The sequence below is a fragment of the Pundamilia nyererei genome, unplaced genomic scaffold, assembly GCF_000239375.1.
Source record: "Pundamilia nyererei isolate P.nyererei 1_Seehausen unplaced genomic scaffold, PunNye1.0 scaffold00106, whole genome shotgun sequence".
Classification (NCBI taxonomy): domain Eukaryota; kingdom Metazoa; phylum Chordata; class Actinopteri; order Cichliformes; family Cichlidae; genus Pundamilia; species Pundamilia nyererei.
Window position 1 is genome coordinate 508,761 of NW_005187507.1, and position 22,754 is coordinate 531,514.

The 22,754-nt window shown below is 38.6% G+C and overlaps 1 protein-coding gene across 1 annotated transcript in view; it reads right to left on the minus strand.

Annotated features, from left to right (window-relative positions):
- The window catches only part of syt6a (synaptotagmin VIa), a 77,463-nt gene that overhangs the window by 19,424 nt on the left and 35,285 nt on the right, over positions 1-22,754 (minus strand). Inside the window, exons 2-3 of the mRNA XM_005740949.2 lie at positions 3,265-3,655; positions 747-1,305 (exon numbers count right to left, since the gene is read on the minus strand). Coding sequence (XP_005741006.1) covers positions 747-1,305; positions 3,265-3,443 — 738 coding nt within the window. The 5' untranslated portion in view covers positions 3,444-3,655. The remainder of the gene's footprint in view (positions 1-746; positions 1,306-3,264; positions 3,656-22,754) is intronic.

The following is a 22,754-nucleotide window of genomic DNA, read 5'->3' on the forward strand; positions in this document are numbered from 1 at the left end:
ATGTTATATTGGTTTCACTGGTAAAAATAAATAATTGAAATGGGTATATATTTGTTTTTTGTTAAGTTGCCTAATAATTATGCACAGTAATAATCACCTGCACACACAGATATCCCCCTAAAATAGCTAAAACTAAAAACAAACTAAAAACTACTTCCAAAAACATTCAGCTTTATAACAATGAGTTTTTTGGGTTCATTGAGAACATGGTTGTTGTTCAATAATAACATTATTCCTCAAAAATACAACTTGCCTAATAACTCTGCACTCCCTGTATGTCCTACATTGTCATCATGGTTTTCATGTCCATGTCCAAATGGATACTCAGGTAGGCTGTAGCATTTAAATAATCCTCAGTTGGTGCTAAGCAGCCCAAAATATTGCCCACACCACTGCACCACCAGTTGCCTGAATTCTTTGTGAAACAGTCAGCCTGTCTGGCACCAACAACCACATTAAAAACTCATCTTTCTTCCAAGTTTTAATGCTCATTTTTAACTTGGTCATCTTCCTTTGTCTACATTCATAAATGTATTAATTTGCTGACTTGTTATTGGCTGATTAGATATTTGCATTGATAAGCAAGTGAGCAAGTTTATCAAATGAAGTGGGCAGTGCATGTTTAAATAAACTAAAGGATGTGTATCTCTCTGTCAGACTCTTTAATATCACATCACTTTCATTTACTTGTTACTCATTTGACTTAGACTCTAATAGAAAAGTTTAAAAAGTCAATAGATTCTTACACTGGTGGCATACTGGATGTCCATCCATATGTTTGTCTCCCTGGAGAGGTCTGACGTCTCAAACAAGTTTTCCATCACCACCTCACCAATCATATCATGCCGTGAAAATCGATCAAAGTCAAAAACACTCATATGGAGCTTTCTAGCGGCCAGCTCATCATAAGGCACAGGAAACTGGAAGCTCTCACTGAATGTGGGGTTGAGTGTCTTCCGGTGGACACGAGTCTGGAACTTCTTGCGGTCGGGCAGCAGGTAGACCTTCACATAAGGGTCAGATGTGCCACATAAGTCCTTGGCTGGCAGGTCTACTGCCTTGAGGATGTTGACAAGGAGAGACTCATTTTCATAGTCATACTTGAGGGAGAAGTTAATCTTGCCACAGTTTTTGCTGCTGTCGTTGGATGAGTCCTCTGATTCTGGGACCTTCTGTTGGTAGAGCTCTGGCTGGATACGTCCAATGCTAGTGGGCTTTTCATCCTTGTCCACCATGTAGTCATTTCCTAGGTCTAGACTGCCTACCTGCATCTGCCTAGGCAGGTGTCTTTTGAATGAGTTGTGCCTACAAGGACAGAAAAGAGAAAAATAATACAAGTGGGAAGGAATAGCTGTAGTTTGAGCTGTGGTGAAATGATAACATATTCTCATTTTCAACTAGTCACAGACTGACATTTGGTGAGGAAAGTCTACACAAAAGTTAATACAAAAATAACCAGTTTAACATCTCACAATGTAATGAAAAATGGCAGCCTGCAAAAATACACTGAAGGAAGATGGGACTGCAGATAGTAAAGTGACAACACCTCCAACCAGAAGACAAAAATAACAGTAATTAGTCATTTGCAGGACTGCTTTTTTAACAATTTAATATTACTTTTGTTTTTGACATTACTATCTCTTTTTTTTTTGTTTAGTTAGGTTTAGATATTAAAACTATGAAATCAGGTTTAGAATATTAAATATTTTATACTAAAAATATTTTAGTTTAAAATTTTGCCTTCTCTAGGACAAGCACATATGAAAAGGTCTTTCACGTGAATATGGTTTCTCTGACATTTCCTTGGTTTTCTTAATTTCAAAGGTTACAGTCTCACCTTGTCACGGCATTTATTTCAGATTCTGAGCTACCCAAAAGTGAACACTATCCGACTAACATGCAGGTTTATAAAATGACAAGACTCAGTGCTTTTTAATGTGATGTCTATGAGTGTTCGGCATCTGACTCTGAACTAAACTAGTGTTGGCACAATACAACCAAATGTATCACGTTATGTCTTCTGCTATAGTGGCAGTCGATCAAAGTTCATTCTTGCCTTAAAAAAAAGGATGTGACCTGTATTTCTACAGTAAGTAGGCCTGTATTTCTGTTGTATGGAGCTATCCCTATCCCTGACACCTGATGAGAAAATTTGAACAGGAAGTGTAAAAAGTTAAAGTTAAATGTACTGTGACAGCTCAGTGAGCCCCAGTGGTGTGAACATAAATTCTTATCCTTTAAAAATTATCATGTCTGTCTTTTTATTGGTTTCTTTGTCTGCCAACCCCTCCTAAACCACCAGGAGTTGGCATTAAGTTGACCTGAAAGCTACATGAACACTGGAAGAAATTCACTTGTCAAGCATCAGTTTGACAGCTGCTCATTTCAGTTGCCTAGGTAACCCTCTAATGTATTTAGTAACAGGCCACATGTCAATCACTGGTATCCTATGTTGTCACTGGTGATCGTTTCAATTGTTTACCTAGAAGATGAGAAAAGTTTATCCCGGGTTTTACCTACTTTGCCTATAGTAACCCGAGGGTTCTTATCTACATCAGATATATTGATGTCAGTACGTTCCCTAGTAATCTCCCATCAACTGGCAAAAGTTACTTGGTTTTAGCATTTATGTACATATAACATCCTATGAAAGCATCTTATAACTTTAATTTCATGACAATAAAATTTAATTTATATCCATATCCACGAAAACAAAATTATACATGCCTAGCAACCACCTAGCAACGAGGTAAAACGACCCTTTAAAAAAAAAAAAAAAAAAAAAAACTTTCTCAATGTGAATAATTGTCTTTTTGCATGAATAGGCCATACAATACTATACCATGGCCATGTATTAGTATGCATAATAGCTATAATAAATCATTGATGTTAACTAAATGGTAACGTGGAATTGTGCTTGTAAAGCTGCAAGTAATCTCTTCAAACTGTATTATATTTATACTTCTGAAGAAAGTCTTATAGACAGTAATTTTAAGCTGGAGAGAGGTGCCTCTGAGGCAGAGTTTAGTATTCTTCAATGTTATTTATAATTTACTAATTTATTAAATTACTTAGAAAATGTTAATCCTTATATGTAGCAGTGACTTCCCCCTGGTTTACACACTTTATTCCACGTTAGATAACACCATGTCTTGAATTCAGCTTACACATAATCCTCCACATATGCACACATATTATAAATAACCACATGAGACAGTCTCATGTGTCATCAGATTTGCATGCACATGCATGTATGTGACTGACCGAGTGGAGGAAGCTGGTTCAGTTGTTTGCCTTTGCATGCGTTGTGTGCGGCGCAGGAAATGCTCCCTCATGGAGAGTTGCACATCAGTGGGGATGTCAGGAGAGGTATGGCTTATCTTCACCGCAGCCTCCAGGAAACCAATCGAGCCCATGGGGTCCTTCACCTTCTCTGTTGCCATGGTGACTGGCGTCTGCTGGGGGCTGGGTAACAAGAGTGGCGGCTGAAGCGGGCAGTGCTGTGGGCCACGGGCCGGGCTGAGGGATGGACTGAGAAAGGGGGCCTTAGTCCGCCAAGGTACCCAGCACAGCTTCCAGGAGACAAATGTAAGAAGTCCCAGGAATGCCAGGCCACAGACCACAAACACACCGAGCAGGAGGCCAAAAGTAGCGTCTGGTGACGAGCCACGGGGGCCAGAAACAGAGGATCATACAATATGGATAAACAGATGGTGATCACAAGGGTGAGAGGGGACAGAGGACACAGAGAAACAGAAAGAGTCGGTTAGGACATGATTTTTCAAAAGGCCTGGTGCTAAATCTGGTTTTAATGAAAGACTAAGGACAGTAAGCAAAAACTACAAGATTCATAAATATTAAAGTAACCTCCATTTGTCTTCCTTTGGGTCAACAGATAAGAGAAGCATGGTAGTGTAAACGGAATTTAAATGTGTGCATGTGTGTAGTGTGAACTCATACGGGGATAATTTTCTATGACATTACACTCATTCTAGTGGTAAAAGTAATTATAGCCTGACAGATGATAGTAAAAAAAAACAAAACAAACAATGTAAAGTGTTTACATTTGTAAAAAAGCTCATGAGAAAAGGACCACGGTGCCAGGAGCCTTCCACTGGGATTCTCATCATGAAGCAGATAAAGCGGCCGGGCACAGTCAAACTCATTTATTTTATGGTATGAAAATGCTTTCCGGGGAACAAGCAGCATACAAAAAGCTGGAGATGTACCAGGAATGCTGACAAGCACTCTGCAAGGATTCACAGGGACCATAGGGGGGAAAAAAATTACTAAACACAGGAAACATACAGGCTGCATCTCTCAAATTTCCCTTTGGGGCATCTTTCTTATAGTAATTGTATCTCACTATATGACGCTTGGAGTGTCTTCCACGTGCTTCGACAGGGATTGCTTTCAATTCTCCAATCTTTGCCTGAGTGTTCTTTTCCATGCACTGTGATTGCTCAGATTTAGCCGCAATAACTCGTGCCATGGAGCATCTCATGGCCTCTCAGAGGATGCTCTAACCCCCCTCTTCTCTCGACATAACACCACAGAAATCAGTGGCAATACGCACTCGGTTTACTATCTGATATTTACCCAGCTCAGCCTTTTCTATAAGAAACCTGAGGCGTTTGAAGCTCTGTTTACTCAGGGTTTTAATTTTAGAGACCATATGTAGTATACAAATAGTAATCAGGCAGCTAATGTGCTATATTTAATAGCCGTCAGCAGTCAGTATTTTTATGCTGTTTTGAATAATTTTAGCTTATAGGTTTATTTAAACGATTAAGTGAATTTTTTAAAAACAATTTTGTGTCTGTGTCCATTTATCATTTCCCCTGCATCTCTGTCTTGTGCTTTTACTCCATGTCCTTGTCTTTTTCCTCCTTAGAGATGGTTGGCCCTGCCTTTACTGGTTCCTTGTTACCTTATCAGTTCCTCCTGTGTATTTAAAATCTTGTCTTTACCTCTTTCAGTTTCTAGTCTTCCCACTTATCTGTTCTCCTTCCTTTTAACTCTCTGCTGACTCCCACTGAATACCTTCTTGTATCTTTAAGCGGTTCTCTAAAATCTGGCTGTTTAGTTCTGGTTTTCATTATACAATGACATCACATTTTGGTTTGTGAAGTCCCATTTTGGAGCCTTGAGCTGCTGGTCATGAGAAAGAATGCAGATTTAAGACACTTTACACATTATCTTCACTTTTCAGACTTCGAGGCCAGTCCAGTATTTATGTACACAGTATATACATTTTATGGTTCACCCCTATGTGGGTTTAATTTCTGCATGCACTCACCTTACCTGCTGATCCTTATTAGCTTTGTATAAAAATATAAGTATTATTTATTTATTATCAGTTATTATCAGTATTTTTTTTCTCTGGTCATTTACTCCATAAACCTCTTTGATTTCTTTTAAATAAGCTTTAAAGTTTGCAATTGTTTTAAGAAACATGGAACTTTAATATTTATCTCTAAAATACATTAGAAGTATAAAGTTACAAAGAATTAAAATGCTTGAAAATAGCTTCTGTTTTTTTACGTCATGTTTCATTTTTTACTTGTCCAAAGTGTTATGGAAAAAAATCCCTAGAATCTGCAACCCCCCGTTTTGCACAAATTAAGAGCTTTGATGTTTAAAATTTCAAACTAAATGAAGAGTCCACTAAGAAGAATTTATAGCTTAGCCAAGCAGCGGTCTGGATTTCAAGTCTGGAGGATTTATGCCTGAAGAGGATTTCTTGGCTGTCCACAGCCCTGGCCTCTCTATGTCATCTGAAATTTCACACAGCTCCCCACAAAGCTTCATCTCAGCTGGACAGTCGTTTGCCGAGTCTTCATCCCCCGTCACGGCAAATTGAAGCTGACCCTGCACCGTGCAGTGAGATGTGCTGCTGCATGTCTGTCCTGACGATATTTCGCTGCAAAATATGTTGACAGGTAAGAAATTTCATTTGAACATGTTTACTCTGGTTTGTTTTTAACTTTTCCACTGCAGCAACACATCTTCAAACACAGGTTGACATTTGAGTTGGTGCCCAGCGCCACCTCCATGTTTGTGGGATGTTCTGAGTCTTAGTCATGTTAGTATTGATGAATTTTGACACTCCATTTATTGCATTTAATGCAAAATCGTGCACTAAATTTTAGAGCTTTGGGGGATGTAAATAGGAAGTCAAGATTTCCTGGTTTTAATATATTACTTGATATTTAAACCTTTATTCATGTTTGCGTTTTTGTAATTTGACATTAAAGCTATGGGGAATTAGCTGATAACAATTAGGTTTTATTCGAATTATCTGACATTAAATAAAATGCATAAAAACATCATGGCTTAGAGTCAGGTTTCAGGGTTACAAGAAGTGTATATTGTGTCATATTTGATAAGTTTAAGGGTTTTCAGTTATGATGAAATACAAATATAAAATGCCCTCTGGAAGGGAAAGTCACACTAACTCCAAATTCAGTTCAGTCCCCTTAACACACTTTCACTCCATTTACATGTTTGCATGGAGGATTCATCACATTAAGTGCTTTTCAGACCAAATAGCCTAAAGTGGAAGTGGGTTATAAAGCCCTCCAACACAGAGTCTAAGCTTACTAACTACTGTGGGAAGGTAAAGCATGTGACTATTTCAAGAGTGTCAGCAATAAACAAAAAGAAATGCACAATTTTTGTATATTTTAGATAATAAATTCCAATATTGACTAGAAATACCAATATATGAATATAGAAAAATAGGCTAATTAAAGAAAATGATAAAAACATCCAAATGAAACTGAATCGAGGCACATCTTCTAATAAGTGGTAGACATGATCTTAGTATGCTGATTACAAGGTCATCTCCAATCTTGCTGCTGTATTTCTACAACCCCCTTACTTAACAGACCCCTCATAAGCTTCAAGTGTGACTCCACACACTAACGGAGTGAGAGGGAGTAAGGGCCTGACTAGAATTAGGCTTAAATAAGTGTATATCATGCCTGTAGGCTCTGATTTGATATTAGGTTTGAGTATGTATTTTTATACTGCAGCTCCAAGTACTGACCGTGTTGATAAGCGGGTCCGTAAGGCACACACAATAGCTAAAAGTGAGCCTCGCTGTTTGAAAACCTCTTCAGTGAACTACTACTCAAGGTGACTTGTGTAAACACGCAGGCACACATGAGTTCTTTGTAATACAAAGTTCAGACTCAAGTATTTTAAAGTTCACATTTTCAACTCTGGAGAGAGAACTACACGAGAAACTCTAAACGATACTTCAAACAACCACACTTTAGACAAACACAGACAACCCTTCTTTGAGGAACTGGCAAAAGATAGACGTTTGTCCAGTCGGCATCTATTAACGTTTTTTCCAAGGTCGCATGCTGGCTCTGTTAATTCTGCTCACAGAGGTAGATTCAACTTCATCCTCAAACAGTAAGAAATAACTTATATTTAAAGTCTCATGCAAAATTTTATTCTCCCACCAAGGGCAGCTGTAAATTGCTAAAGACTTGCAAAGATAGGCCTAACTAGAATAACGATGGATGTTATGCTTGCAGGGTCATCTCGGGAGGTCTTAGCAGGTAGTTAAAAATTTCTTAATATGAGTCCTACAAATCCGCACCTTTTATTTAAGAAATCTTTTGCTTGTTAGGTATCTGAGGTAAAAACAGTGTGCAGCACAAAGCACTTCACGAAGTAAGTTTATTTCATTTTTTTTATTTCAAACATGTGCCTTCACAATCATTACAAAATATCATTCCATTATTTGTTAGAAAAGGAGTAGGCAGAAGTATATACTCTGCCAACAGATGACAAAAAAGTGGAGACATATTTAAAAATACTCAATGTGCTGATCACTGCAAAAAAAGAGTCAGAAAGTCTTAGCATCTTGAAAAAAGAAGGCAACTGGACATCTTTGAGTTCATGAAGACACTTGGAGAGTGCCAGGTTTTTAACACCTATTGGGGTCAGAAGATGCCAAAGTTCACATTTTTAACTGAGAAGAGGAGGCCACTGCGTTTGTGTTTACTGTGAACGACCATCACTGAACAGAGGTGCAGTCCACAGATCCCTTCTCACGTGCTTCTACCCCACTCACACCTCGCCTCAGGTGACCTCAATAGGTCTCATGATGGGCGAGGGCAAAGTTTCACATGAGCAAAGGTCGTCTTTCACCCCTTGGCTCATGTGATGATTCAAATGCCATAAACAGGCAATATTTGAATAACAGATAATAATCATGGTTTTTTTCAGTGTAGAAATGGGATAGTGTCCTAAACACAGATGCTCTCTTTTGCATCACATTTTGCCTCACAGTTAATTTCTGAGTAGAAAATAATCTCAAAGCTGTACACATTAACTTTTCTGACCCTTAATGGATATGATCCCTCTTTTTATTCCTGTAGTCTCAGTATCTCACATAATTTCAGTCGTGGTGTTTTCTGTTTTCAGATCATTTGCAGTCTCAGTGGATTCAGGATGGGCTGATGGCTTGCAGTTCAAGAAGGAACATAATAACACATTTCAGCCTGGCTCAAAATCACTTGACACTTCCTGTACTTGGCTGAGAGCAGACTTTGAACTGGACTCAAGCTCTGCCTGACAAAGTCTGCCAAAACACAAATCCAGACAAGAGTGCTTATTGAGGAAATGTTTGTGCAGTGATCTTTTCTTCCTATCACAGCTCCACTGTCACTTCTTGAACTTTTGCACTTTCTATGGCAGACGCCATGCTGGGTAAAGGTATAAAAAGAAATAGAGACACAGATTTTTTTTTTCTTTAATCGTCCATCTTACACCACTGTTAATGAGAAGGGTAGTTTTTCCTGTGCCTCTGGTACAAAAATAGAAATGACAAAAGTAATTTGCTGCTAATTTCTGAGTGCTTTTATTGTCTGCCAGTGTTGAGAAGATGTGACAAACTCAATGCAGAAAGCTAATGAAGCAGTGATAGTGAGACAGAGACAGAGAGCTGGTATGACTGCTTGAGGAATAGAGAGTGATGGAAAAGCCATTGTTCTTCCTCTCCAGACAGATGGGTAATGGAGCAGAGCTGCGTGAACATATTACTCCCTCTGGACACAACCTCGCCTGACACCGTGAGACTAAACTGACCTCAGGGTTTACCGCACTATTAATGATCACACCCACGCCAAAGAAGAGTGGACTCTCACTATCCTGCAGCCAATCAAAGGGGTCTTTTTGGGGTCCTTTCATGCTGCAGACGCCTTTTTCGCAATCAATACTGCAGCGGCTGACTCAGTCTCACTCCAAAGCTGGGCTTTAGGGCAGGTGAAAAGGGCAGGGAAGTGAAGTATGGAAGATAGGATGTTCAACTATGGGCCTTGCGTGAATGCAGCTTGAGCGCTTTCAAATCGTTGTGGCATGCTTACCCTTTCCCACAAGCTGAAGCACATTGAGGGCTGAGGCATGCAACAGGTTGCCGCTCTCTCTGCTGCCACTGTGTGCGTTTCAGTACAGGCCTAGTTTCTTGTTCGAATCAAGCTTCCTTTCATCAGATATTTTGTGACGGTGCCCAAGGGGTTTTTTGTTTTATTTGACGAATGTGCTTAAGGTCTGACCTGGTTTCCATAGTTACGCAATAACTAGAGAAAGTATGGATCCTCCGTGTTTGCTTGCAAGAACCAATTAATCTCTTGCCCTTGTAGCTCATTGATATTGAAGGTGGGCTTCAGCCGTTGTGCCCTGATGCAGATTATGGGATTACTGAGGCTGATGGCTCTGTCATTTTTAAGCGAGTAAGATTGCAACAATAGTCTCAGTGAACTGAAAGTATTATTTTAAACTAAACCTTTTCTAGGCTCTAAAAACTTTATGGTTTAGATTTACTTGATTTACTTTAACTCATTCTGTCTTCACCCCACCATCCTTCTAATGGTGATTTTGTGGGTCTGACAAATTTAAGTTATGTTGCACCCCGGGATGAGAACATGCTGGCAGATCTTAAAACATCCTGCTAATAAAAAAATACATTGCTTTAAGTATTTAAATGACTGCACAGAAGGTTTTTGTTCTTTCATATTTAGTATAGCCAGTCACTTTTATTGCTAAGTAAATTCACACATTAAAAGGTATTTGGTGGATGATGATAAGCACAGAAGGTAGCATGGTGATGTCTTAGATTTTCAAATATGAATGCAATAGAACAAAACAATATGCGAACTATATGAATAATATAAATAACTGCCTGTTTTATAAGAAGAGGGACCTGCACAATAAAGTGGACTCATTCTTTGCAGTCACTGTGGAAATTTAACCTGTTGTTTAAGTTATATGAATCATTATATTATGGATGTATGTAGCACAAAAATAGATGGAATTTCAATAAGTTAATGCATGAATGCAGGCATATATGAATATATAGGTTAAACCCTCTGGTCAGTAACATGTATTTATGCATAAACATGCAGATAAAACATGCAGGGATGCAGAAAAAAAGCTAAATAACAGGTTAGGGTTGGTAAAAATAAGCGGAGCGGTTGATGTATTATGTATTTTCATATTTACTTTAACATTTTCCTGAATTTGAGAATATATTTCTGCACGCAGACACATTGCATTTACCCTCCACAGCTGTAGACTGAAGTTAGGACCACCCACCCGATGTTACTTCTGCATACTCAAGTCCTTGTTTTCTCCCCCATACGACAGAAGCAGATGTGATGTCTTCCTTCTGGATATGTTTCTAAGAAAACTGAAAATCCTCTAAAATGTTACTTTGCATTGACTTTTTCTTTTATTACAGCTTTTATTTCTGTAATGATTTGGGCAACATATGGTGTAGAGTCGACAGCAGAATTTAAAGTACTGCTTTATTGTGCCCCCTCGTCCCAGCAATCCTGTGGCTATGTTAACAACACAGATTGAAATATGGAATTTAAATAGGAAAAGGAATAAGCAGGGGTAAAAAAAAAAAAAAGCCTTCTTAAACAGAAACCCCCCGAGATTTCGGGCGATGTCTGTGAGGATGGTGGCGAGTGCTGGTGCTGTCTGTGCCCCACACACTGAAATAACTCATCTTTTCTGCCTTTCACACAAGGCTATGACATCTGATATTTCTGTGGGGGGAAAACAGAAAAACTTCTGTCTTCATGACAAGATAGAAAAAGCAGTCTTTGGCGATTTCATGTATTTACCTGACATGACAAATTAATGTGTTTCTGCATCTTTCCACAATGTACAGAGATACCGTTTTCCAAGTAATACTGAATAACCTGCAGCAGCTTTTAAAACTAGTTTCAGCTCAAACATAAAGAGCAGTGAAACAGATCTGTTATTAATGGTTCCAACTTCCAGAGAAAATTAAACTGGTTCAGGGAAAGAACACATTACACAACAGGCAATGACATTTCATGGAATTAGAAATGTGAGCTGACTTTGCACAACTGATTTTAGCCCCCAATAGGCTTTGTATTGTACAATCCCCTTAAATTGTAAATGTTTCCCAAACACACTTGTTTCAAAGCTGTCACTAGTAGCTTCCCTGTCTGCTTTCCCTAAGGGGTGAAATAATACGCTCTAATCTTGATGTGGGTACCTCAGCCATTTTTGGATTTCTGTATCCCATGGTGTCGTTTTCAGAGCAATTGGAAAATCCCATAATCCTCCAGATCCCCAAATCCTAAAGCCCCGACACCACATGTGAAGAGGAGTTTAGGCCCCAGCAGACTCTGAGACTGTGGGAAAAAAATAACACCCTCACATTTTCTGTGAGCATCTTTTCACGCTAAGGTGGGAAAAGATGCTCATGCTTTAGGGAAAAAAATGTCTAAACCAGCCTCAATGAAATATAATACCCCTATTAGTCATTGCTTTAATTTGAATTGAATATTTTTACAGCAACGGTGGTAACAGTACAATTACAGCACCCAGCTGTGTTGGCAGTGAGACAAAAGGGGACAGAACCTTTTATAGACACAACACTTAGTTTCTTTCCTCCCTGAAGTGAGCTCGGGCGCTTTAAGTGGGAAAAAAGAAAAAAATAGTGAATATTGGGTAACATGTCAGAAGCATCAGAGCTGACAAAAGATTTGGGGCGATGCCGCGTCTCTGCTACATTCACTTAAAACCATTTGCCCCCAATAGTCAGCTCAATCACTCTGTATGGTTGACAGTTTGAAACCTGTGGGGCCAAGATATACTGTCAACCAGAAATGTGTCCAAATACTTTAGAGCTGTCTGTAGGAGCAGGTGGTGGTTTTTGTTTTTTCAGCCTGAGTTTTGTCAAAATGCGCCGCAGAGATGTCGTGTCCAGGAACCTGTCACTGTGAAAACACAGACAGCTCGAGGATTCGGCTGCTTTGGGACAGATTTTTGCCTCTGGAATGCAAAACGCCAAATATATTCCGCTGTAGTTATCCATATCATTTAAAGATTAAGTAGGACGCAGCTTATGCATGTATAATTTCCAAACACCTCCAAAGGATATAAAGGTTTAAAATCTTTTTTAAATTCTATATTAACAAAGTAGAATTTTGTGTTGGTTTCACAGTGCACAAAATAATCAGATTTCTGTTGTTTTTGTCCAGCCATGTATAATTTACTCATAATTAAGTTAACCCCTTAAGCAGCAGTGCAGTTTCAACCTGTTTTCATTCTCAGGGTATCGAATAATACAGTTTTTGTCAAAGTTGTTGGCAGATATGCACCATGGCATTATTGTTTGACCATAGTGAGATGAGTCTATCATTTTCAATTCATCACAAGCCCACAAGGATTCTTGCAAAGGACCGGCATTTAAATGCACCGGGTAAGCATATTTTTTTATTCAAACCTATGCCCGTACTTTTGTGATGTACAAAATGAGAAGTTGATTGAAAAAGTGAAAAAAGGTGCAAAACACAAAGTTACTGAATGGGATTCATTGCCCAGCATTTTTATTACTGTTTGCTCTCTGTGTCTAATGCCTCTGCTAATGATGTGTCACCTTGTGAGAAGGACACATTCTGCATATCTCTGCAACTCCAGTGGCAGGTGGCAGTTCTCTCACTGGTGCTCCTGTCACTCACTGGGAGTTTTAACTTCAGAATTGCACAAAGTAACACTAACTAAATCATTCAGGACATGGCCGTGCCATTTAAATTAACTTTGCACTTGGTGTTGACGTTCAGTATGACATCTCCATAAGGTTAGGGCCAGCTGATTGATAAAGAGGGAGCAGAGGTCCTAGCTCTGCACAAAAGCTGATTAAAATCATCTACACTGATTCCCCTTGAAAGACCAATAAAAACAGCACTTTGTCAGGTTTGAAGAGTAATGTCTCCAGTGTGCCATATCTGACACACAACAGTTAGTCTGCCAAAATATTTCTGATTAAACTTGCTTCGCTGTACAGGACAGAGGATGTCAAGCAGACTTCTGACAGTAAAGTTTAATGTATACTTACTGATTGCAGAAGAAGAAGTGGCTAGAAATGTTTAGGGGGGAAGGCCGAAGCTGAACAGGCCAATCACAGATGCTGCGGAGCTGCACTGACTACAAATTTCTAGGGAGGTGCATTTCAGGTTATGATGTAGGGTTTTAGAAAAGTTTTTGGTTATGATGTAGTACCTGCAGTGATTATTTAATTTTTGGTTTTAAATTTATTGCAAATATTTTTCATTTTGGGCTTTTTTATTGTCATTTCACATGCCTGAAGTTTTGATATCTGTCTTTATTCAATTTCTGGGTTCCTGTTTTGATTTCTTTAATCTAGTGCACTGCAAGGTTTATTTCTTGTGACATCTTTGAGTGTTTGTTTCCTATTTTACCTAATGGTTATTGTAGTTACGAGTTTTGGTTTCTTGGTTTCTGTTAGTAAAGTGCAGTGTTTCCCTGTCTGTTCCTCTCCCTGTCAATGCAGTTTGTCTTTTTTCTCCTGTATTCCCTTTTCTAGCTTCCCGTTTAGTGTGAGCCTTCTTGTGTCCATGTTTACAATGTCTCCTTTGAGTGCTTCCTTGGTAAATGTTAGTATTAACTTCTGTTTCAGTCTCCTTTGGTTATTTCCTGTTTTACTTTGAAGGTTTGTTTTCTTTTGTGTCCTGTGTTGGTTTTGCTTCCTGTCTGCCTTCCCCTGAATGTCCTGATTGTCTTCACCTGTGTTGATGACCTGTTGGTTGTTCTCTGATCACCTTCTGTGTATAAATAATCCTCTCTTTACTTCTGAAAGATTAATGAGTTATACTTCGAGTCTTTATTCTTGGTCTATTTATGTCTTCTGTAAATCCCCATGTGGTGTTAGGTACCTTTTTTGTGAGCTTTTGTACTTAGTCTTCACAGACTTTTTATGCAGCTTGCTTTTGTTTCACATCGTCTGTCTTTGTGTCCTGCATTTTGGTCCTGCTTTACATGCGTCATTTCGTGATGTGGTTGTCTTCCTCTAAACTCAGCCAATCCATGTGTACCTAAAACTTATTGAACTCTTATCACAGCTTCATCAGGTGATAAGACTGATTTATACTGTGATTTATTTTGAAAGCACAGAGAAATGATGATGCTCTTACGATAGTGTTGACTCTTTGCAACTTGCAAGTGGTTATTGTAGTTAGTCTGCATGTCTTCTCTTCACATTCACTCTTTCTTGCAAGATGAATGAATGTAAGGTGGGTTTGTATTCAGTAATAAATGATCCAAGAAAAGGTCCTGCCCAACCAGTTTTTTCTGCATTTCGACCCTCAATCCTGCTCTTTCTACAGAGAACTCCTACTGTGGGCGAGTCCAACAATCTTCCTTTAATTCAGGGAAAAAGTGGCATGTGGCACTATCAATACTAACTCCAACTATCCACCAAAATCCAAATAAAATATTAAAATCAATATTTGTAACTCTGAAGTAACATGAAAGCTCCCATTTTGTTTATAGCTGTGTCAGCAGTCCTGTCTGATTTGAATTACAAAGCTGGAGTCTTGTTTTCTGAGACTTTTTAGTCTAAACAGTTACATTTTTTCATCATAACTTTCAGCATCAATCAGTTATTGTACATCAGTTCTCTAGACTTAAGTTTCCACTGTCTCAGTTTGTAATGACTTGAGTTTGCTAATGGATTTTAGAGGGTTCATGCAATATGCCAGCACTCACACTCAATAATCTGCCCAGGAGAGCCACTCAGAAGGCTGTTATCTCCTCCACAAGTGTGAAGTTAATCAAAGTGAAGTCTCCCGTCTCCTCCACATCTTCACTTCCTCCAAACAGTTAAAAAAAAAAGTTATTATCTACCCAGGAAACTTAAAATATTTCTCATTACAGAATTCAATATATTTTGGCCTGTGCACATACTGCATAGGGTCAAATATCATTTGCTGTTTTCTGCAGCCAATCGGAAGCCACAGGGGAAGCTTCCCATGAGGCCGTCTGTGTCGAGTTCAGTCCAGTATTAACATCTGGTCCTATCATGCAATTAACCTGCTTGTTGACCAGGATCCCCTATCTCTTGGCACATGGCTTTCAGTGTGCCTGGTTGCCTTTATTCTTGGGAGGCCATTTGCACTGAGCAAATATTGAACTAGACAGCAGAGCTTCACAGGCCTGCTTCTCTTCTATTTAAGAGAAAATAACAAAATTGAATTAAAAATAGAAAATACAAAGTGGTAGATGAAAAATGATGAAAGGTGTGCGCTGCCAAATGAACTGATTGCTTATCAACACAGTGTGACTTTCCTGAGGCAAACCATAAATGAACATTGATTTGCTTCATTAAATTCAATTGTCTCTTTTAAAGTTTGCCTTATTTTGGAATGGATATTTAACATTATAATATTATGAGAGAGATGGGTGGGTTTTTTTTCCCTTCAGTTCATTTTGATGGTGTGAATATAAGAACTGCAAAGAAACACAGAGACCCAGGAAGATATTTAATGCAACTGAATACAGTATTTCTCCCATCAGTGTTTGGACAACAGCAACCAAGTCTTCTTAACTGAATAAGCTCAACTTAATTAGTTAATTTATCTATTCGTCTTTTACTAATAATAAATCATGCATTTAAAATTTTACTTGTTTTGAAAGTTGTAGGAACCACATTTCCAAAAATACTGAGAAACCCATTGTTGGCTTTTGTCTGGTCTCCGATTTCTTGCTATTTTTAATGGTTAAAACTACCCAGCAGGCACACGTGAAACACTGATGTTATCTCCTTGGTTATAATCAGTTGCAGTATGAGAGCAAAAACTGAACCGAGAGTGGACAGATGCTGACAGGTTCACTGTAAGAGATACCATTTTGTTTTGTTTTTTTACAGTAATAAATATTAATCAAATAATTTTTTAATAAAGAAACTTAATGCCATCTTTTTTCAAAAAACAAAAAAGCTAATTTAGTTACCAAATTATCATGACCAAAGAGCCACACAGTGTCTTCTACACGTATACAGAGCAATATATATATATTTTTTAATATAAAGAGCACCTAAAAGGAAAAAAAAACTGTCTCAAGAATCTAAATGGGATTATTTTGCAAGATTAACAATCAAAATTAATCTGATAAAGGATGCTTTCAACCCACTAAATGGCTAAATAGTAACAATACTGAATCATGCAATGGGGTGATCAAAGGACACCTGGTAACATGCAGCTAGCTTAGCTAGCATCGTCTTCTGTGATAGCTCTGAAATTAATCAGAAAAAGGAGTGGAGACCTCGAAAGTGGTTCTTCATATATATATCTATAATAGGGTGAGATGCCACTTGTGAGGAGGTATGTTACTAATAACTGTTGCCCAGCTGTTTGTGGTCCTTGTAAATGTAAAACTAAGTGTAATTTCTCAATAAAGTGATTAAAACGGTCTCTCCAGTTCCTCTCCCTCACTATGGTGGCTATAAACACATTTAATGAGCCATTATGACTCGACAACAATGATTGAAGACATTTTGTTCAGGATATTAACTTTTTTTTATTATTGTGAAACAGAAAATGTCCAGCCACAGGTGAGTATGTAAATGATGTGCTCATATAAACAAACCTGCTAGCATCAGGCTCTTGAGACCTTATTACAACCCCCCGTTGCTACATGGGCACATTATTTTCCATATTGACATTGAGCATTGGCACTGGACATAAATCATTCCGAATGTTCCAATGCTGAAGCAATTCCAGGGGATAAACCCAACATTATTCTTTCCTTTGGGTTGTTCTCAGTATAGTGACATGCAGGGATTTGTTCCCCGTCATTTAGGTGTCCTGAACCCCAAACGGCGTCACCTCATCATTGCCCTTGTTGTCAGTCAGAAACACGCCACCTGACCTGTGATACATGTGCGACCTGCCTGATCCATCATCCACCACAGCCTTGTCTCAGGGACTTGTCCTATCACTCCGCAGCTAATGAATTTTTACCGAACAGAGGGCTATAAATATTATTTCCAGTATGTAGTTATGATTTCTTTTATATGAGATGTGGAGGAAAGCAATGTCATAAAGCAGCTGGAGTTCGAAGCTTTACAAATACAAGAAATCCTGACACCAGTGGGGCAGGTGGACTGCACGATGCTATCAAATAAAAGGTGGCAATTTATGATATTACGAGGGTGGAGGAACTTTATCGATTTGGCTGATGCTTCCTGCGTGCCACAATATGGAAGTTTAAATTTCCAGGGTTATAGCAATAACAGCTTGCATCCTGGCCCTGTAAAAATGGCTTAAGCTCATTTTGAGTTTCAATAATTTTCACCACCAGGGATTTTAAATGGATGTGCTACATCCATTATAAGCACAAGTTCTAAGTGTTTGGGATTTAACAGTGAAAGCTTTTGCTCCACTCAAACTGCTTCATTGCCCTGAAATATTACATTGTTAATCATGATGAATAAATGCGACTTGGAGCATTCCTGTCATGTGAGGAGAGGGTGTGACTGATGTGAAGCTGTGGGAAGACTCTACAGCTTCTTAATGTCTCTGATTAGGCTTAGGGAAAATATGTGGGAGAAACATAATGGAAATGCTAATGTTTTGGCACATTCTTAAGAGCCTATTAAAATGTCTGATTGTTTACCAGAGGCTGAGTGTAATGGATGTTTTAATAGTGTTTGCTTAAAAGACAGAGTAAAGAAATATATGTGTAGAAGAGATATTATTAATATCTCATCTACACAATATTAATAATATGGAATAATAAGGGCTGTTTGTTGTCATGGCGCTGTCAGTACAACATTTTAATATAAAAGAACTGATGGAATTTTACAGAATAATTTTCGCTAAGAGGTTAGCTTATTCTATTTGTTGATTCATTTTGTTTCTAACAGTAAAGCTGGAAAAAAAAAGAAACATAACTCGAAATTTCGAGTTAGTGCTGGCAATCAGTAATCTATTTGAATTACATCATTTCCTTGTTACCCGGAAGCTGAAGCCCTCAGCTAAAAATGCTACAGCTAAGCTACCAGTATTATAGCCAGTCATGAAATGCACAAATTGTTGAGTATTTTCAGCGTGGTTTCACAAATGATGAAGTCCTTGCTTTATTAGCTGAATCACATGGCGTTACTATCGGCAAACGTACTCTCGAAAGTGCCAAATTGTTGCATTGGTAGCTCACGATCCAGTTTTGAGTACACATTCTTCTGTGCCATATCCTTCCAGGTAACAAGAAAATGACATCATACATGTAGGGCTTACTGATTGGCAGCGCTAACTCGAAATTTCGAGTAAATTTTCTCGAAATTTCAAGTTGATAAGTCAAAATTTTGAGAAGATAACTTGAAATTTTGAGTTATAGATACTTTTTTCTTTTTTTAGTGGCGGAAATGGGCTTCCATGGCTAAAAGCTACTTAGCGCCTGGCTGCATAGCTTTTAGCAGCTACCTAAAATGTTTTTGGAACACCAGCCAACAGGATGACTGTTTCCTTCCAAAGTATCGGTGCTCCTTAAAATTAAGCTGCTAACATTAATATTTTCCAAAGTCCTAGCTTTTTTGCATACTGTTCTCCAAACTTGCTCCTTTTTAGTTCTGTTTCTCTTTAACAGTGGAATAAATTCTTCTGATGCTCACACATGGCAGCAATAAGCTCGTCCTTGAGTTTTAATTGTCAGTGGTGTGAAGAGAATCCACACTCTGTGAGAGAATCTCAGCTAGCAGACATTTATAACACAGCATCTGTCACAGTCCTGAGTCTGTGGACTCAGTGGTTTTGTTTTCATTGTTATTATCTTTGGTTTCACTTTAATTCAGATTAAGATTTTCCAGTTCTGAGGTTGGTTTCTGTGCTCCTGCTGTGCTGTGTTAGTATTGTGTCCCTGTGTTCATGTCATTTCCTGTTTTATTTTGACAGTGCCATGTCCTATGTTAGTGTGACTAGTTTTGCTTCCCCTTGTCTCTTTATGTCCAATTAATCCCAGCTGTGACTCCCTCCTCTTTCTTATTCCCTGATTGCCCTTTTGTGTAAATGAGCCCTGTGTTTTCTCCTGCTTGTTCCTGGTTCGTCTGCGTTATTTCCTTTGCCTTATCCTGTGTTGTTTCCCCGAGTCTCCCTGCGTCTCTGTTTCAGGTCTTTTTGTTCGTTTTTTCCAGTTTAGTTAATCTTAGGTTCTGCACTTGCCACCTCCTTTGCTTTTTGCACCGTCACTGTCACAATAAAACTCATTCTCATCAGAAGCCGTGCAGTTATCTTGGGTCCATTACTAAATTCCACATGGCTTGCCCCGCTAGCCTTGACAGCATCAACAACTATTTCTCAAAAGTTAAAATAATTTCACCTCGTGTTGATGCATATTTACCTTTATTTGCATTGCCTGGTAAAAATTTGTCTCTTGATTACACTTTGCATATAATACCATGCTAAAACTTCACTGTGGATTTGGGATGAGCACCAAATGCTGGTTGATGCTTAATTCATTCAACTTGGAAATAATTTTATTGGCTTTCAAGAGTGTTAAGATTTATACCAGTGACACTGTTCATTAACATGAAGCCTGTCACTGGTTTGCAGGAGAGGAAACTGGAGGAAACAGGCATCCCAGCTTTGCACAAATGTATGAAAAATCCACCTTCCAAAACTTCTAAAGCTCGCTGCATAACATATTTTGTACAGAATAAAATAAAAATGAGTGTAATATCTAAATTAGTGACGCTATAGCTTCCTAAATTGGATATATGTTTGTTTAGCCTGCTTAAGGCGACTGTGGCTCAGGGGGTTGGGAATCGCATCTGTAACCGGAAGGTCGCCGGTTCGATCCCTGGGCTCTCTGTCCTGGTCGTTGTGTCCTTGGGCAAGACACTTTACCCTACTTGCCTACTGGTGTTGGCCAGAGGGGCCGATGGCGCGATATGGCAGCCTCGCTTCTGTCAGTCTGCCCCAGGGCAGCTGTGGCTACAACTGTAGCTGCCTCCACCAGTGTATGAATGTGAGAGTGAATGAATAGTGGTATTGTAAAGCGCTTTGGGTGCCTTGAAAAGCGCTATATAAATCCAATCCATTATTATTATTATTAAGAATAGGGAGAAGTTGCCAGAAACCACCTATCATTATTAGAAGTTATCACCCATTTGTATAGCATCACTTTGTTAGATTCAAAGGGAAAATCTGGACTCTAATGGGATCCAGTGACCTTTATGCATAACGTGGTTTGGGTAGCCTTGTTCTCTCAAAGCGAAGGGTCACTGCAAATCAATGCAGATTTATTCTGACTGATCACCTTCATCTTATGATAAAGCATTTCTGTTCTAATAGTGGGATCTCCTTCAGGATGACAGTGGTCCAATCAATACTGGGCGATGGTTTAACATGAAAGTAATATAAATCATATGCTTTGATCTTTGCAGTCATCAGATGGAAGCCTAATTGAATACCCATGGGACATTTTTGATCGAATGATGGAAAATCAATACCAAGATACATTGAAGCTGGAGTTTTGGTACACGGTGGTTCACCTAAAGTAGACCCTTTCATCTGGTTTCCTGAATATAGATAAAACCTAAGCATAATCTAAATGAAATAAAATAAATGACATTTGATATTGTTTTTAGTCTCAAAGAAGGTTTAATCCACGTCTGAGAAACAGAGCATTTATACTGAATTTGCTCTGTGATCTGTCTGCAGTATCTCATTAAATTAATCTTGCATGAAAATCAAAGTGTAGCTAGAAACCTACTGGTAATTGAATCATGCCAGCAATGATGCCCATTAGTGTGTGCTTACTGTGCAATTTCTCTCTTGGCCTTCATTATGATCTCAACCGTACCTCTGCGATGCTAATGCTTTAAAAACAGAAATCCATCCAGGTATAAAACACCTGCCAGAATATCTAGAACCATCTCTGTGGTGGCTCAACTCCAGTAGGTGTCAGCAGGGACACATTAATTTCTCACATACTTATTAAGGATACATTAAATCACATTTAACCTTCATTTGGTAAAAAAATGCCACATCACATTTTTTTGTGGGCAGGACCTTAGGTTGACCTGACCTTAGCCTTGGGGTCCTAAATGATGGCAGCAAACAACAAGTCAGCATGGGGAAATGATGCATCCATCACTCTGACGCTGTTGAATCGACCGTGGCCTGACATTTGGAACCCAGTTGCTCAGAAGCCACTAGCCTCATGATGCATTACATCTCAGCTGATAATAAGAAAAATGGTGAGTAGACTACGTTTCATCATAAGGAAACATTATTGTTGCTCAGCAAAGCAGCTAACACCATTTTTCTTCTCTGAATGTGCATTGATTAATCCGATCTTTATTAATGATTATTAACTGTGCAATGGAGATGCAGTTCAGAAGCTTTTTGCACCATATGCAACGATATTACTAATATCTGTTTAAATTTGTTAGTGTTAGTCAACTTTTAACGTTAGTCAATTTTTCTGTACTGGAAAACATTCTGAGATGTAACCTCCAACGCAGAAACGTATCAACTTTTTAGGTTGACTGTTTGGAGAAATCTAAATTTATATTCTCTACACCGAACAAAAACAGAGCCACACAGTGCCTTCGGGGTGTTTTGATCTTATCTTTGCTGGTGGTGTTTGGGGAGGAGGTCAGCATTCAGCAGCAATATCAGGTTGTGATCAAAGGTTTGGGATACAGCTGAGTTCCAGTAAGAACTCGGTAGTGCCCGAGCCTTAATGAAATAAAACCTGTTACACTCACTGCCAGTCATGACTGCCTTGAATCTCTTAATATTTCTATTTATTTGATCACTAAAAAGTGTAATTATGGGTACATTTCCTCAATAATATGTTGAGGAATAGGTTTGAGAATGTTTTAAAGTAGCTCCTCATTATTTATTATTTTTAGCTTCTTTGTAGCAAGCTGAAGAAACTAAGTGTTTAAACTTTCAGTTACTCTGTGGCAACTTTTATAATAAAACTATTCACTGGAGAATACTTTTACACTTGGGGAGATTTTGCTGCTTTTGTGTCGAGAGCCCTCCTGTGGATTGCACACAGAAAAATGATGCTTCACGAGATGAATCACGGGAAAGGTTAAAAAGAGCGAAAACAAAACTTTGTTGCACAAATCCGATTTATTTTCTCCAGTCTTCACATTTTCTTGTTAGGAGCTTAGGTTGTGATTCATAAACATGGTAAATTCGGCCTTAAGAAGACATCATCTACTGTTAAGGTTACACAAAATTGTCAGTGAAATTTAATTAAACAAGAAAATAATGGTCAGCTAAAAGGATAATTAATACATTTATACTTTAACTAAGGGAGATTCTGCAGGGCTGAAAGGCTGAAGGGGTGTCACCTCATATTAGTCCCCGCTCCGTAACATTCATTAACTCTTTTTCCTCTTTTTCCTGTCAGGGAAAATGGCGTTTGCTCCTCACCGG